At 37.6% G+C, this 17,728-nt stretch overlaps 1 protein-coding gene across 13 annotated transcripts in view; it reads left to right on the plus strand.

Moving 5' to 3' along the window:
- Positions 1–1,469: 1,469 nt before the first annotated feature.
- Positions 1,470–17,728, plus strand: part of lrp1bb (low density lipoprotein receptor-related protein 1Bb) — a 442,399-nt gene continuing 426,140 nt past the window's right edge. For all 13 annotated transcript variants that reach the window (XM_067444216.1, XM_067444217.1, XM_067444225.1 and 10 more), the window contains exon 1: positions 1,470–1,799. In XM_067444216.1, coding sequence (XP_067300317.1) covers positions 1,706–1,799 — 94 coding nt within the window. In that variant the 5' untranslated portion in view covers positions 1,470–1,705. The remainder of the gene's footprint in view (positions 1,800–17,728) is intronic.

Consider the following 17,728-nt stretch of genomic DNA (forward strand, 5'->3'; position numbering starts at 1 on the left):
ATTGGCTCACTTTTTAATACTATATTTTATCTCTGTAGTATCAGCACAGGGATCCAGTGTAAAATTGATTGCCTTGGGCTATTATTCCTTGGTATATGCCTACATGGGAGAGCTTGTGTAAATACATCAGTAGTGTTAAAGGGCAAACCATTAATATTCCGTTTCAGTGACCTTAAACATTGTTTATTGGTTTTTCTGGTCAATCATGCCTTTTTGTGAAATGAATTAACATTCAATAACCAGCGGTATAATTGTATTTCATATTTTTCATTCATGTTTCTACATTTAGACCTTTTTTTTTTCTTTTTTTACATGTGCAGTTGTAATTCCTGTAAATGCCTAATTTGAATGACTTTTGCAGTTTGATTAAACACTCAACAGCAGGGTGAGATTTATAAAAGAATTGACCCTTAAACCACAGAGAAAGGCCTAAACCACCAAAAGAAAGGAAGTCAAACCAAAAGGTTAGTGTGTACCAGTAGCCTAAATTTTAGGCTATTTTACAACTAAGTTCAGAGCAAGTGAACATTTTGTCTTCAAAGTTGATGTGTTAAAAGAAAAAAGTGTGAGATTTGAGCTATTGACAAGGGCCAAATTGTGATGGCTAGACGACCATGGGTCAGAGCATCTCCAAAACTGCAGCTCTTGTGTTCCCAGTCTGCAGTGGTCAGGTATCAAACGTGGTCAAAGGAAGGAGCAGTGGTGAACCGGTGACAGGGTCATGAGCGGCCAAGGCTCACTGATGCACGCAGGGAGCAAAGGCTGGCCAGTAGCTCATCAAACAGATGAGATGAGCAGATGAGCTAGGCCACAGTAGCTCAAATTGCTTTTGTTAATGCTTCTGATAGGAATGTGAGAGTACACAGTGCATTGCAGTTTGTTGTGTGTATACTGGCCATGAACTTAGTTGTAAAATAGCCTAATATGTTGGCTACTCAACACACTAACCTTTTAGTTTGACTAGCTATAGCTAGCCCTCTGTGTATTTCACCTAAACGAGGATAGAACATCGCGAAGTTACACGAACAGAAAGCTTGGTGTATGGATAATTAAACACAAAACACAAATACCGTCATTTATCTGGCTACTTTGCATTTATTTAGCCTAGGGAAAAAGGTGTTTCGTTTAAAACATCTTTTGGATAGTTGTCAGTTTGTTTACTGCGCTAGGGGCGCCAAACGCCTTGCGCGAGATATCTCAACAGATTACGTTGCGAAAATTAGCCCTTTGAAAGTAGACTCCTATTAAAGTTATTGAACAATTTGCACATACTCACCTCTATTATATTGCCCTAGCTACCTCTGCAAAGTAACTAGTGATTTTGTTACGAAAACTAAATAAATTCTAAGTTGTTGTTTTTTTTCTTCTTCGCGTAAATAGCGCATTCCGTGTTACGATGCCCCGCGCTACGTCAGGTGCCTGGAAACCGTTCATAGTCAAGCTGAAGCTCACAGTGCGTTATTGTCCACAGCCATTCGCACACTCTCCGTCTCTTTCTCTCTTTCTCTCTCCGCTCACACTGTCGCCTGAAAGCTCATGTGTGCGCGCGACTAGAAATCCATCTGGATGCGAGGAGTGAAGGAGGGTCGGCGCGCTCTGCAGACAAATTTCACTTGTCATTCCTGAATAACGGCGCTCTACCGGAGGGGCTGGAATCGGACTTCAGTAAAAGAAGTGCGGTGGCCTTCGCCCTCACCCAGCAACGATGTCCGAATATATCCTCACCTTACTCATCATACTGGGATTCGGGGATATATTCTCAAATGTTCAGACACTGAGGGACGCTGATTCAGAGCAAGGTAAGACAGACGCAGCAGCTCTACAATGAAACTTGTGCTCGCGGAGCATCCTCTAATATGTCAACGCATCTACACGTTTTAGATGCGATGCCAGTATTCCTTCCGAAATGTTGCACTGGGTTGAATTGAGAAATAAACGGATTTGAAGGTTGGGATGTTTCAGGCGCGTGTTGTAGTAGTCGATGGTGTAATTCAGTTCATTCTGGTGTGGTGTACTTAGTGTGCTTCGATCGAGCCAAAAGTGTCTTAATAAGCTACGTGGTGTAAGAGCTCAAGCTTCTCATGGTATAGTTTGGTTTTTAAGACGGTGTTGGATGATATAATGGATGTCAAATAAATAAAAATAATAATTACAAAAAAGACTGTAAAAAATGTTCGGTAAACAACTTTTTATACATATTTTTTATCATTGTGTTTTGCAAAAATGAGATGCATGAATTAGTTTATTTATTGAGAAATGCAGATGTATTGCATAGCCTATAAAATATTGATTGTGAATTGTTAATACGACTACAATTTGTATTGTCAGACCTTTCCTGAGTTCCTTGCTTTATTTAAAATGTATTTGTTTCTTATTTTTGTCATCAGTTATGTACATTGAGTGGTTTATGCTGCATTATGTTGTGTTGGAGGAGTTTATTGCATTACTTTAGTGTCGTGTCTTACCCTGATGGTGTTTTGTGTTTTTTTGGTTTGCTCTGTCTATTTTATTATTGGTCATAGTTGCTGAAAAGGCCAATTTTGAACTCAAACAAAGTCCTCATGTGGCCTTCTGTTGAACTATCTTTGTTAAATTCAGTCCAGCAACAAACAGATTTTAATAGTTTGCCATTTTTCACCATAAAGTTCTGGCAACCCCAAACCACTATCTTTAAGTTGTAATGTATCAACTTGTTCAAATTTAACAATGTCTTATATGGCTTGCATAACATAAGCTTTTGGCTGAAGATTAGCAATATTGTGAGTGACGCTGTCAGAGTAATCTAAATCAATAAGGGCTGATATTTAATGAATCTCGATGTTTGACTCGATGAGTCTTGAACTAGTTGCAGGGGTTTTGTTCACTTGCAGCAAATCCCTGTTCACCGTCAGATTGAGATGAAGCAAAGATCGTCAGCTTGTAGCACAGACAAATCTGTCAAGATTGTTTTCCCCTTGTGCTCTCAATATTAGATGAGAGATGAAACAGAGATTCTGGTTTCAAGTATCATATCTGAATTCATGCACAATATATAGTACAGGATTCTAGGCAGTTATTACTAGCTTGTCTTTTATAACCAAAAACATTTGTAAACGAAGAGTGTTTACAAATGTTATGCAGTGATTCATGGCCAGTTTGGCAGATATGTTGCAAGACAACATGATCTGGTTTATTAAAACTCAAAGGGTAAAACGTACTATATCAGAATTTTAAAATGTATGCATTCTTAAAAATGTATGTTAAAGGTCCATGTTTTATGTAACCTGACCTTTCAATGCATCCATCATGATTGGCAGTTTTTTAAAAGCCATTTTATCCATTTGTAGTGTTTTGTTACATATAAATCATCATAAATGATTTACCGTCGTTGACCCTATTAATTCATAATTCTATATGACCATCCGCTTTGTATGTCATTGTGTTAATTTATGACAACATAAATTCAACATGCCTTTGACGCACCTAGTGCCCCATGAATATCCACTACTTCTTTTAAATCTCTTTATTTCAGTGGACATTTATTTTCTGAAAGATTTTCTCTTTGTGATTTATTGATCAAAGGGTTAAGTTGAAGGCACACATGTGCACTAGATCTTGGTGTGTATTCACCCAGGTGTTTTCAAGGAGAGAAAGTGCCATTTTCAAAAGCTGCATATTCATCATATCAGATGAATGTAAATGTCACAGTGCCCTGCACAGATATTATCTGAAAAGTAGTACGCTGAGGCTTGTGTTCTCCTGCTAAATGCCTGCATTTCTACATCCATCGAATGATGAATATGATGTCCAAATTCTCAATGTCGCTCGTTCACTTATCACTTACTCTAAAAAATAAATAAATAATGACAATCGCAGTGCAGTCGCCAGTGTGGTCGTGACTTTTGGTCTCTTGAATGCTTGATACAACTCAGCGTTCCACAGTCTGTTTAGTGAACCTTTAATCATTGTTTGCCATCTAATCTAGTGTATCGCAGCCAAGAGTTTACAGCACTGGTGCAGGCAGATGGAAAGGCATCATTGAAAAGTAGTTGACTCAAACCGCACTTCATTATATCAGCCCGCTTTTATCTCACCGGTGACTCTCGCTTCAGATATTTATCGGCTATTACAAACAGTTCAAGGTTGTTGGAAATGTTTCCCCCTTTAAGAGAGCTTGGCGTGCCCCAAAAAGCAGGTTAAGCACTATCCTTTCGTAATGAAATCGGGAGGACGCCCCCAGAGCCTAATTAAATGAGATTATATCTAAGCATGCTGTGCTGGCTTATTGTCCAACTGTGATTTTTACCTGCTATTGGAGGAAAGTCAATAAAGGCACAAACAGCGATTGTATAAATGACCTCAGTCATGCAAAGGCAATGCTGATCTGCTACACACTGCATAGGGGGAAATGCTTTGTGAAACTCAAGGAAAGGGCAGATTTCATTGCTCTGTTACAAAATCTAGGGAGTTGCTTACGGAGGCAGTAATATAGGGCATGGTCATAGCACTCTCAATGTGAAGGCTGTTTAACGTGAATTATTAGTTGTTGTCTTTTTACCAAAGGCACAAATCACATGATGTATTGAGATGAGCAAGGTAATCATTCCAAGATGGAGGATGTTGTGAGAAAATGTTTAAATTAAGAACAATGTTAAATTAAAATAATCTTCAAATATAACTCAAATTATTGTTATATTTTATACCAAAATGTTCTGTGTCGTGTTCTCAGGCGTGTTATTATTAGGCAATTAGCTTGGCAACATGTAACTGAAAAATTATTGAAATCAGTTGACCCATTCTTAGTGCTATTAGTATTTGCTTAATATGTTATATGTTCCAAAACAGTTGTTTATGAGATTCAATGATGGTTAGGATGCTTCACACTGCACCGACAGACAATGACAAAAGACACGTTAGTCAGGTTTTATCGCATCAATGTGTTGCCCCTGTCACCGTCTGTTGCCATTGTCGGCTCTTGTTTTAGTCGATTGAACATGTTCATTCGGTGTCTGTGAGGTCGGGATTGTCAGCATTGGTTGGTGCAGTGTGAATTTGCCTTTAGAGGGCAGCTGCTATGTAGGTAGCGGTGAGGTTTTGGAACAGGGTTGTGGTTGCACAGCACTTTCACCCCACCTTAAAGGGATACTTCACCGCTTTTTCATATTAAACTAAGTTATTCCCTTAACTAAGACGAGTTGATACATACCTCTCTCGTGCATGCATTAATCGCTCTGGTGCCAGGTGATATTCTGATAGCATTTAGCTTAGCCCACTAAGCCCAGTTCATTCTAGCCTGACAAGCCAGACCCACATCAAGATGTTTGGTCTGGAAACTCACCTTTGACAGGGCTCAATCCGAGGGGCGGGATAAATGGTTGTCTTTCAAACTCCCTCTGCACGCGAGAGGATAGCTACACCAACCAGAGCAACGAATGTGAAACAGAGCTTGTTGATAGATTAAACATTCGCTGTATCCGGTCTGTATTTGCCGCTGTATCCGGCAAAACTCAGAACACATCTTCCCTTTTTAAGAATGACTTCAGTGCCGTTCTTTGTCCTTCTCTCAGAGAAAAGCTAAACTCAGAGTCTTCCAGAGTCGCGGTCAGAGCTGATTCGAAAGACCGCCATTCGCCAGTTTCTGTGTTTACTAGAAGCACGCAAACGCAACTCGGCCGTCGTCATTATGGCCCCGCCCACCGACTCTATACACAATGTGATTGGCCCAGCAAGAGTTAGGCGATTACAGCTCAGAAGGGTATTGAGAGTTGCTAGACGACACTCGTGGGCAGATTAAATTTGCTGCCGCTAGGGTGTGTCTAGATTTCTAAGTTCATTCACTAACAGAGATCAAGTTAGAAGCGACCAAACACCCCCACGTTTCCCTATTTAAATAAATTACACGAATAGTAGAACGATCAAGTATGGTGACACAAAATAAAACGTGGCGCTTTTTTAAGTGGATTAAAAAGGAGAACTTTAATGTATGGCGGAATAGCACTTTTGAGAGACTTCGACTCGGCGCAGTAAAAAAAAAACTGGCTGAAAAATCTCCCCTCCGAGATTGTAAGGGAGGATGTTTCAGGCATGACTTTTTACTGCGCCGAGACTGACCTTCTCAGGTTGGTCTACGTTTATTTTCATACGTGGTTTATGTCAATGTTTGGAAAGTTTTACTTTAAAAAGTGTTTGCTCCCATTACATATCTGCCATATGGAACTCATTTACAGGCTGTTTATAGTTGGTCATAAAAACCCATGCCTCATCTTCAGGTGTTTCCTCCCTACCAACCAACCAGGTAATTGGTCCAGTGCTCTCAGTCTCCAAAGAAAAGGAAAACTGCCACAGCTTGGTGGATGACCTTGCAATTATCCATGTGACACTCTATAAAACGGGAAGCAATAAGGCATGCTAATCCCGAGCCAAAGTACTTGCTGAAAAGGGGTTTAGAATGACAAGGGGGATGACAAAGCAAAGCTCTTGGGTTGGGGAAATCAGCAGCCTTGCTTCTGGAAATGATTCATCTAGCACCTGTGTGGCAGGCTTCATTGTTTTTGTTTGGCGTTCTACTGCACGCTCCATTTGTTCCGATTGAAGTTCAGTTGAAGTTGGCCACACATTCAGCTGAGTCATTGGGCGTTCTGACCTTTGACAGATCGAGTGGTTGTGGCTGAGCTTTGCAGTTGGAGCTTATACTGCAATGCACAGGTAATCTGCTGGCCTGTGACATCATGTACATCTGTATTATATGTTGACATGCTGGAACCTGCTCTGTGGGAGCTAATGGAGAAGGTCAAGATGTTTTATTGTACCACAGGGTTTTCCATCCAGCCTGCAAGATCCAAAATTAACATTTTGCCTCCCTTGCCAATTGGAATTGTCCTCCCATAAAGATGTCTTGCATTAAAATTAGTTTTGCATTATTTTAAATTAAAATAAATGTTTTTTTTGTCAGTCCTGTAATGGACCGGCTGCCCGTCCACAGAGCTTTCTATGATCCAACATTGGAGAATGGCTGGATGGATGGAAATAATTTAGTCTCTATGACAATGGAATAATTTATCCGTCTATTTTGTCTGCAATATTTTATCAAATATTGAGAATATCGCAAATCATTGAGTCAGAGCATCATTTACAATAAGGTCCCATTATTTATTTTTAATTGATGTGCTAACTAACATGAACTAACAATAAGCAATACATTTGTTACAGTATTTATGCATCTTTAAAATAACTGTGTGTAAGAAATATATTTCAATGTTGCCAGGGGCCTATTGCACAAAACTAGGATAAGGGATAAGGGAGAGGGGATAGTGATTGCAGTACCAGTTTTGGCCACAATCTTACATACACTTGCTTTAAGGATTGGGCCCGATCACGTTGCCTCCTGATCAGGACTTGGATATATATGTATATTCTTATTATCTTATTTAACACATCAATAGTTATGCGATGGCACAGAGTTAGACGCTTTTAACTCCACGCAGAAACAGCAACGCGTGCGGCATGACGTCACTTTTTGTTGTACGGTTGGTTGGTTTAAATCAAGCCTGCTCATTCATCAGAAACTGGAGCCTCCACACCTAGATCGCCCCCAGGTGGCCGGTCCCAGTATAGCCGCACCTCCGTGTTTTCTAATGGATGCGAGGCAAACTAAACAACCAAATTACTTATTTTATATATTTCTCCCCCAAAGTCAGTTTATGTCATTGTAGGCAGTTATCATCATGATGATTTCATTTCAAGTGGTTGTTTTTTATATAAGTTTAGGTTTAGGTAGTTATTTGATGCTATAAAAACGGGTGTGTGATGTCATGATTGACAGCTGAGATTGACGTCTTCTCTGAGTGAAGTTGTCACTGAGTCACTAACAGACCAGACTTTTTCCGGGATTTTTGGGAGCAGATTGGAGCTTTAGCATTAATTTCTACATTTTCATAACTGTTTATTTCACACCAACATAATTATTTGTTCTGCATCTGTGAGAGTATGGGCGGGCTTTTGATATCGCCGTTGTACTTCCTGCTCTCTACTGCGCAACTCCGGTCCCGGACTTTTTTTTAAATATTTACTATTGCACTAAAATCCAGAAGTAAAGAATTGATGCTATTTATTACTTGATTGTTCAAGCTACCTCACAGAAGTGCTCTGTTTGTTAACAGAGTTGTTGAATGTTAAAATAAGGTGAATTAAATAAAAAATAAGGAACATCCAGGATTGTTTTTTTTTTCACTCTTCCTTATTCTTTTTTTTTTTTAATGTAGGCTATTATAGAAGTATCGGATCGGGACTCAGTATTGGCAGATACTCAAAATCAAATGACTAGGACTCGAGGGCAAAAAAACCTGATCGGGACATCCCTATTGCAAAGTACTACCATGGTAGTCTACGAGATGAAAACATCTGCTCTTTATTAGACAATTTGTACATTAGTGAGAATCTGACTAACAGTTTTACAATATGTTTTTAAAAAAAAGCTCACCCTAAATCAAAAATTCTAACATTTATTCACCCTCATGTCGTTCCAGACCTGTATGAAGTTTTGAATAATGTTTGTAACTAATGTTTTGGTGACCATTGACTTCCATTGTATATCAAAAACCAGGCATTTCTCAAAACATTTTCGTTTATGTTCCACAGAAGAAAGTCATACTGTTTTGGAGCGACATGCTAATTATTCTAATGATACATTGAGTAAATGATAGCTGACTTTTTTTTTTTTTGGTTGAACTATCACTTCAATCCATTGGCAACTAACACTTTTATTTACTTGTCTTATCTAATTTGTTCTCACATTGGGCTCTCTGAGTGTTAATTTTGGAGTCTGTCTTGCTAATCAGAAACGTGAAAAAAACAATGAGTTCTTGAAACATTTTAATATGCTTGAGGACATTATTTTGGATGATTTTAATAGCACAGCCAGAAGAGTGCATATGTTGTTATAGTTTGTGGATTTATGCACCCATTTTAATTGGATCTGGACAACATTGCACCATTTTCAGATAACAGTCTGTCAGCTGTTAGATCTGGTAGAACACATGGTGGCCTGTTACCGTCGACGATTACTTGGTGAATTAATTTTGGGCTGAGGTGGAGACCTATGTTCAGACCAATGTGTCTGTTTGTACTTTTTTCATGGTTGAATTAATTATTCAAAGGTTTAAGATTAAGCTTTTTTTAAGAAATATGCAGAATAACTTGAGTAATATGATTAATGAAGCAGTGGATCTTCTCTCTCTCTCTTTTTCTCTTTCCATATTTTGCCCTATGTTCCAGTCTTTATAAAATATTATAGAATACATTGAAAGGATTCAATTAGAATTTGACAACAAGAGACAATGAATTATGGGTATGAAATAATTTATTAGTGTTTATTGTTTTATAGGGCTTCTGAAGACTGAAATGAAAGATTAGCAAAATTTCTTAATGAGGAAAACAATGTGCTTAGTGAAAGGCAGAGGAAATTAATAATTTATCTCTATTGTTAACAGCACACACATAGATGACTTCCTTCAATAAGAAACTGTTTTCAAAACCAGATTTTTGCTACTTTGCATTTGAATAATTGTACATATGTAAAAATATTATGACAGTAACAGGTAAAAGGGTAAATATAAATAAGAAAAAATAAATAAGGAAATTATACAGTTTACTTATTTGATGTGACTGCAAGTGGTTTGCATAGTTGCGTTTGACATGCAGAATTTCTGGTCTGAGTACAGTTGGCTTTAGGATTGCTGTGCGGTTCATTTATAACTGTGAAGCATATATGGGTAATGATAGCATGCAGAGGAGGAGATGAGCTGGTTATTTTATTTCTGTGGAAATGACAAAATGAGGAGCATATTATATGTAAACTACTTAGATACTCTCAAAGGTTTTTAGTGTTCGCACAAATGAAGGCTTGAGGGTTTAGCTGGACCACCTTGTAGTGCTGCGTGAAAGTCACAAAATTACATTAGACACAATGCATAAGAAATATAATGTACCCCGAGGCTGTCAATAGATTAAGCATGTCTTTTTAATTAACCAGGTTTTTAGTTAACGTAATTAATCAAACATTATTAAATTTGATGAAATTTTGCTATATATTGTCAAATCAAAATACACAAAAAAGTCTCATTTGTTAACATTAGTTATCACTGCAACTAGCATATGTACTAACATTACATGTTAGAACATGTCGGAAGCTAAACGCCCATTGCCATAACTGAACTTCAGCTCCGTCTGGAGGTTTCCTAAAGCTCAGTGATTGTACACAGAAATAGTTATTCAACCCAAATCTCCATCGCAAGGAACGACTTGAGCAGGACGTTTCTCTCATACGCTACTCATTTTGAGGCACATTATGAGATGTTGCAGCACTTGTTAATGCTGATTACACACCATTAGCATTAACAAGTGTATGTCCATCAACAACTGATGTGCATATTTTTAATTTATTGTGGTGCACATGTAGGAACTGTATTAATTTAAAGGGAACTCCTTAACTTTTTGGAACTATGTTAATAACAGTGCCTACGTCAGCCCAGCAGTAAAGTGAATGAATAATGTAACATTAAAGTTGGTCAAACAAATCTTGCCATCCATCCTTTATCATTACTCAAAGTAGTAAGAACAACAGACAGATTTTAAAGGGTTAGTTCACCCACAATTTATGAAATTTATGTATTGATTCATGATTTGGATTGCCAATGTCACGTGATTTCAGCAGTTTGACACACGATCCGAATCATGAATCAATAAGCTGATTCACAACTGTTTGAATCTTTATTTGAGGATCGAAAACAAACCCGAAAGAGAAGACAATACTGAATAATGTCGTAGTTTTTGTTATTTTGTGACCAAAATGTATTTTCGATGCTTCAAGATATTCTAATGAACTAACTGATGTCCCATATGGACTACTTTGGTGATGTTTTTATTCCCTTTCTGGACATGGACAGTATAGTATGCATACACTTGCATACGCTCTCGGACTAAATATAAAATATCTTAAACTGTGTTGTGAAGATGAACGGAGGTCTTACGGGTGTGGAGCGACATTAGGGTGAGTCATTAATGACGTAAATTTCATTTTTGTGTGAACTAACCCTTTGAGTCAGCATTACATGTGCTGTATGCAAGAATGACAGCTAGTGGTCGAAATAGGTATCGCAGTCAAAATTCAAAATAGTGTTTGCCCCGCCCCCTCCTTGCAGTTTCAGGACACAGGAAACAGGAAATTGCGCATTTGACAGTGGAAGAAGAGGAGACTTGCACTCTTTATGTTGATGAGTTGATTTGTTGATTTATCCGTGTTTTAACGTGCTCCCGTTCATGAAGATGTTTAGATGGATGCAGAGGCTTTTTAGGTCAGGTAGAATCTGCAATCTCTGACCCAGATTGTTTGCTGGCTTCAATGGCTACACTACGGTGTGTTTTCCGCCAACTGGCAACCCTGGGTGTTGAAATACTATTGGTAAACTGGCAACGTGCTTTATCACACAGACCAAAACAAAAACATACATTCCAACACGAAACACACATTTCAAAGTAGAATAACTGGCTGTAGCACTGTTTTCTCGAGTTTGTGAACTCAGCATGTTTTCTAAATATCTGCAAACATATTTTTGGTCAAAAACAGTCAAAAACTTACATACAGCACCTTTAATAGACATAGCGGCCCACAGATGCTTAGCAGAATTATTTCAGTAAGACAGTAATAAAGTGAGTTAGCCAGTTAGCGGGAAACTAACACAATATATAAAACATAAAACTATGTATTTTGAACACCTGGTAGAAAATATATACTTCAATAATTATTCATTCTTACAGGTTGTGATTCTGTGGAGCAAGCTGGTCCAAATAAGCTTTGCTTTCAAGAGCAAGCATTTGTGAATCCCACATTGAACTCCGAGATTTGAGTAAAATTATGTTTGAGGGCTGGTCAGGTTGTTCGTGGGCATTATGCAAATGTGTTTCTAGTGACGCAGAACCGCAATGCAGTGGGATTCAAATAAAAATAAATCTAATTATTTTCAACTTTACAACTTTTCAGAATGCTTACATTGACAACACACGGCATGAAAGGGAATATTCGAAAAATCATATTAGGGGCACTTAAGTGAAATTACCGTCATTCATTGTTTGTGCCTGTTAGTCCACAGTGCATTAACAAATGTTAACAAAGAAAACACATATTTTAATAAAAGTAGTATTGTTTCCACAAAAACTGTTTTGAATATTAATAATTGATAAGAAACGTTTCTTGAGCATATCAGCATATTAGAACGATTTCTGAAGTACCATATGACCTGCAAACTTTGCAATCACAGGAATACATAATAATATATTAAAATAGAAAACTGCTATTTTAAATTGTAATAATAAGATTTTACAATATTTCTTTTTTTTTCTTTTTTTAATACTGTATAATATCTTCCAACCCCAAACTTTTGATATTCAGTAATGTAATTCTATATTTCATTTATGTAATGCATTAATTTTTTTCAAAGCTAAAAAGAATGTAAAAATAAGATGTTTTGCACAAAGTGAAAAAAAGTGTAAATAGAATATCTCATCACAGTTGAAGTGGACCTCTATTGTAAGTCGCTTTGGATAAAAGCATATTTTAAATGCGTAAATGTTAATGTAAAAATAGACCTGATACAGTGTGAAAGGATCTGAGTTTCATTCTATTCAAGAGGACTCAGAAATGCCAAAAGGGTTTCGATAGGTTAAAAACTAATGCTACACTCAGAGCGATGTATGCAGACAGTGGACCAGAGCTGCAGAGATTCAACAGTCTGTGAGACGGTTTTATCTTGGGGCTAAAGTATAAAGTATAAAGCCAATCAGTCTGACAGCTTGAGCCATGAACAAGTTGGGGCGCCCTCATGAGGCATCTCATAGGCTTGTAGTTAGCATGTACCTTTGGTACACTGTTAAAAATTTAAAAAGCATCATAACACTCATGTGACTGAAGCGTGAGGTACAACCAAAGGTTCTGCAGAAAGACTGGTTTTAAATGTCATAGCACATTAATAAAAAAACCTTGTTTTTAGGCAGACTCCTCAAGGTGCCCTGTGGATATTAGTGGTTCACTCAATTGACATATGGCAAACAACACCACACACACCTGGGGAGAGAGAAAGAGAAATAGAGATCCCAACCCATGGCCAGAGGAGTGTTTGAGAGAATGTCTCTTTCAAACTACTCTACATTATGCCTGCTGTGGTGGCAGTGATTTAGGACCGCCAAACCAGATTAAATGGGAACTGCCCCAGCTGCCACCTGGCACACAGGGCTGAGAGCCCGATGCTGGAATGTTTTAAAAACCCATAGATGAGCTTAATTCAATATCTATTCGTCATTTAGGAGGAAAGTGTTCAAAAAGCACAATATGTAATTTTTCGCTGCTAGAGGTTGCTTGTTTAAAACAAAGGTGTAGCTAGATGACGCATTGATTTCGCAGAATCATGGGATTAGTTGTCTTCACCTCTACAGCCGGTGGAAATAAATCAGACTTGGGCTAGAAATCATATTCATGGATGGGCTGATGTATTAAAGATTTATTCATGTTATGAAGCAGGGTGGGGCTGAAAGCCACTGCTAAAAAAGACACAAGCAAAACACACGGCTCGAGAGCAGTCTAGCTTCTATTATGGTGCAGATGGCTGCTTTGCTTCTTCCAGTCATGCGTATGTATTATCATATTCGATGCATTTGAGTGTGTTATACTTCTCTGTGTTGTACGTTGCCATGATGTTCACGCGTGCATGAAACCACTACTACGATTGAACCTCAACGTTTTTAGTGCTTACAACGAACCCAAATATGTTCAGTAAATGTTAATCAATGACTGTATATTGTGTTCAATAAACATAAAACATTTGTGATAATCTGTTGCCCAAATATTTTATTTAAAGCTACGCTATGTAACTTTTCCTTCCACTAGAGGTCGCCTACTCAAAACAAAGGTGTAGATTGATGACGGCAGGTTTGAATGCAGAATCTTGGGTCATTTGGTCTTCACCTCATAGCCGGTTGGACTCGGTTGGCAGAAATCATGTTCATGGATGTGATTATTAACTTTACTGTAGTGTAAAGCAAAGCAGGACTAAATGTTGAGGGAGCTGAGGAAGGCCGCTGCAGCGATTGTTACACACCACATACCGCAAGCAGCGGGACTTTTATTATGACGGGACACAGTCACTGGCGCCATTCCCGCCTCTCATTAGTCATGAGTATGAGGTAACGCAGCTCTGTTGATCATATTAGATACATTTAAGTGTGTTTAAAATTATGTTATGACGTTACTCTGTGAATTCGCTCAGCGTGCTGCACACTGTTAAGAGTAAACCGGAAACCGAGAATAACACAGATATGACGCAATTGACAGGAGACTCCCTCAGACATCCCGGCTCCTTGGTTAAAATAGCTATTTTCTCACAATTTACAAATAGTTGGAAACATTTGGGAGAACATATTGTAAGAACTCAACGTAACAAAATATATAACACTGGCCTAGTGGTTTTTGGATATTTTACTGTAAAAATCCTACATAGTGCACCTTTAATGTAATGCTGAATTTCTTTACTTGTTAAGATAATGTAAACCCATGAGGCAAGAAAAACATAAAAAGCATATTAATATATCTTAAAACTTGTGGTTACATGAACCTAAGAACAAAATGCAAAAGTTAATGTCAGATAATTTTAGAATACGGTATTGGATGTACCGAATATTCTTCAGTTTTATGCAAAACAGAAATATGACAAATATAATATCAAAATCTCTGTCATATGGCCAAAAATAGATGCATTTTTTGTATAGTTGTGTATGACACATGAAAACTGTAACAATGTATCTTACAAGGTAACAATATAATATTACACTTCCTCGTTTAAGGGTATTGGACCTGGAAAGTCCTTGAAAGGTCCTTGAATTTGAAGTTAACCAAGGGACTATCAAAAAACAACAAAATATCGGAAAAACAAAGACAAAACAAAAACTATATAGTCTATTTGACCTCACTAGTTGTTACATTTGTCCACTTAACTATTGTGACCCATCCCTTATTTTAAATGCATCAATGGTTAATAGTATGCAATTTAATGCATGTAGTTAACTTTATGTCGTTTCAATTTAAAGTCCTGTCAGCAACAGCATATAGCACTGTGCATCGCCTTTCTGATTGTCTAGGTTCACCACCTGCTGTGGTCTGTCACAGCTGACTTCTTTCTGTTTCTGACTCTTTTTGTTCTAATTAGATACATGCCTGCTTGTGTTTGTTTCTTTTCTTTCTGTTCTGGAGAAGTGCATTCACCCTCTCTGCATCTCTGATGCGCCTCAGCGCTCTGTGAAAGCACAGGAGATAAAGCACTCAGCCTCCCAATCTCTGACTGTCTTTCACTTCCAGTCCTCGCTACTGGATGAATAACAGTCATCTGAAATGTTCTTCTGTACGCAGGCTCATAATGTACAAAACATAATGGAAGGGAAGTGCTAAAAGAGAAGATGAAAAGCGCCCACCTTCTACAGTTTCTGTTTAGTAGTTTATAGTAAGTTAACATGAAAGAGTATATTTGGGACACAGTTTTGGATTTAGTTAAATTCCTACTGATTTTAAAGGTGTCCTAGAATGATTTAAACAAAATGTTAAATTTTTCTCACACATACATAGAGGGTATGTGGCTTATTTAAGGTAAAAAAATGTCCAGATACAGTTTTACAGGTACATTTACAACCCTATAAATTGTCCCTATGATGTAATGCTCTGTTTTTGCCTTATTTGGAAGAGTCATGAATATTAATGTTAAGCTCTGCTCTGATTGGCTTATTTCAGCAGCTCACAGCAGTTCAGTAAAGCGGCTCGTGAGTCCTGACCATCCTGACAGAACACAGACCGACTAAATGAAACTAAGCAAAACATCTCAAATGGAGATTGATAAAATGCAGCTTACTTGTTTATTAGTGTTTTCAGATCATCCACGCGTGAGAAAGAGCTTGCGTTCATGTGGTTGCCAGATTTCAGTAATTAAATCCCCCAAACAGAGCTTTTCTATGAAAAGAAATCCGTATACACTCCGGTTTTGTAAACATGTCCAATCTGGCAACCATATGCACGCAAGCTCTCTCTCGCGCACGGATGATCTGAAAACACCAATAAACAAGTAAGCTGCATTTTATCAATCTCCATTGACTATCGTTTTAACTTATATGGTGGAAAAGGTGACATTTGCTAGAAGGATCGCCTGAATGACCTGTAACCAAAGTGTCTACGGTTGTATTTTGTAATACAAAATAATATGAACCTTTGTCATAAGACACACTATTTTTAGATTCACATGTCTTCAAAGGTCATGTGGTACCTTGATTTGGACCTAATCAAATTTTGAGTGATGTGGTTATTAAGTGTAAGGTTTTTAGACCATAAGGGTCTAATGTATGAGTGCAATATATTTATAAATATATTCAAATTAGTTTCATGTGGCTTTCATTTACTGTCTGTATTACAATGGTGTTTATCCGTACAAAAAGCATGATGTAAAATGATGCTGCATGACTGGATTTAATAGAGGATACTGTAAAATATAGGCTTGGTATAGTGTTCCTTACAACTTACCAAAAATCCAGTGATTTATGGACATTGACATGCAGCCAGGGATCTTGTTTCCTGACATTTATATGTGCCTGATTTTTGACGCTGGGGAAATACATAAAGATAATTTGCCTGTGAACACTTTATATACAATATAAGAAGGTCTAAATCCGGGTGGACACTATATCATCGGAAGTAATATATCATCCAGCCCTAAAACATATAGGTTTGGTCATAAGTGTTTATTTAAAATTATTCAATTATGCACAATATAAGATGGTACATAGATTATTAGTTGTTAATGCAATTCAATATATATAGGATATGATTTTATTTAAAAAATGCTACATATTGACATAAAATTATAACTGCATGAATCATGTTGTTTCTGTGGATTGTAGTGGTTGAAGTTCGAATCATTTTACTGACTCGGATATTTGAATCTCGTTCAGCAAAATGAACAAATCTTTTTTTCAAGTCATTTCGTTAATTTAAGCAGAATCTAATTTAAATGTTAAATGTTACATTTTTCACATTTAGTATTTTTAGAATAAAAAACAACAACAACAACTATAGGCTAATGCAGTCATGGCCAAACTTTTAGAAAGAAATTATTAATTAATTGCGCTTGCCTCACCTCCCGATCCAAATCGTTCTTTCTTTAGTCACTTCACATTTAATCACGTCTGTTCTCTAGAAATATTATAGGCTACACCTCTCATGACTTCTGGTTTGAGCCGTTAGTTTTGTCATCATGTCTGATCTGGGCCGTGACAGCTTTATATGTAATACATGCTTCCGGAAACAGAAAAGATTTGTTCTCTCGAGTCTTCGAGTCGTTCGTTCTTCAAGTCACAGTCCCATATAGGCAAGGCTATGCAGTCACCGGAAACAGAAGAGATTCGTTCTCTCGAGTCTTCTCGTTCAAGTCGTTTGTTCAAGTCCCCATAGGCTGAATGCAGAAACAGTTCATCTCTCGAGTCTTCTTGTTCAAATCGTTCTTCGGGTCTGACTCCGAGTCTCGTTATTGTTTCACATGACCGCTTCCCGGTTCAGTGCCTCACAAGTCACAACATATACAACATTACAGTTGTATTATTGACTACATGTTGTAATATATTTATTATTATAAAATCATCAGAAGATATGGACAATAAACTGTTATGC

The sequence above is a fragment of the Pseudorasbora parva genome, chromosome 5, assembly GCF_024679245.1.
Source record: "Pseudorasbora parva isolate DD20220531a chromosome 5, ASM2467924v1, whole genome shotgun sequence".
Classification (NCBI taxonomy): Eukaryota; Metazoa; Chordata; class Actinopteri; order Cypriniformes; family Gobionidae; genus Pseudorasbora; species Pseudorasbora parva.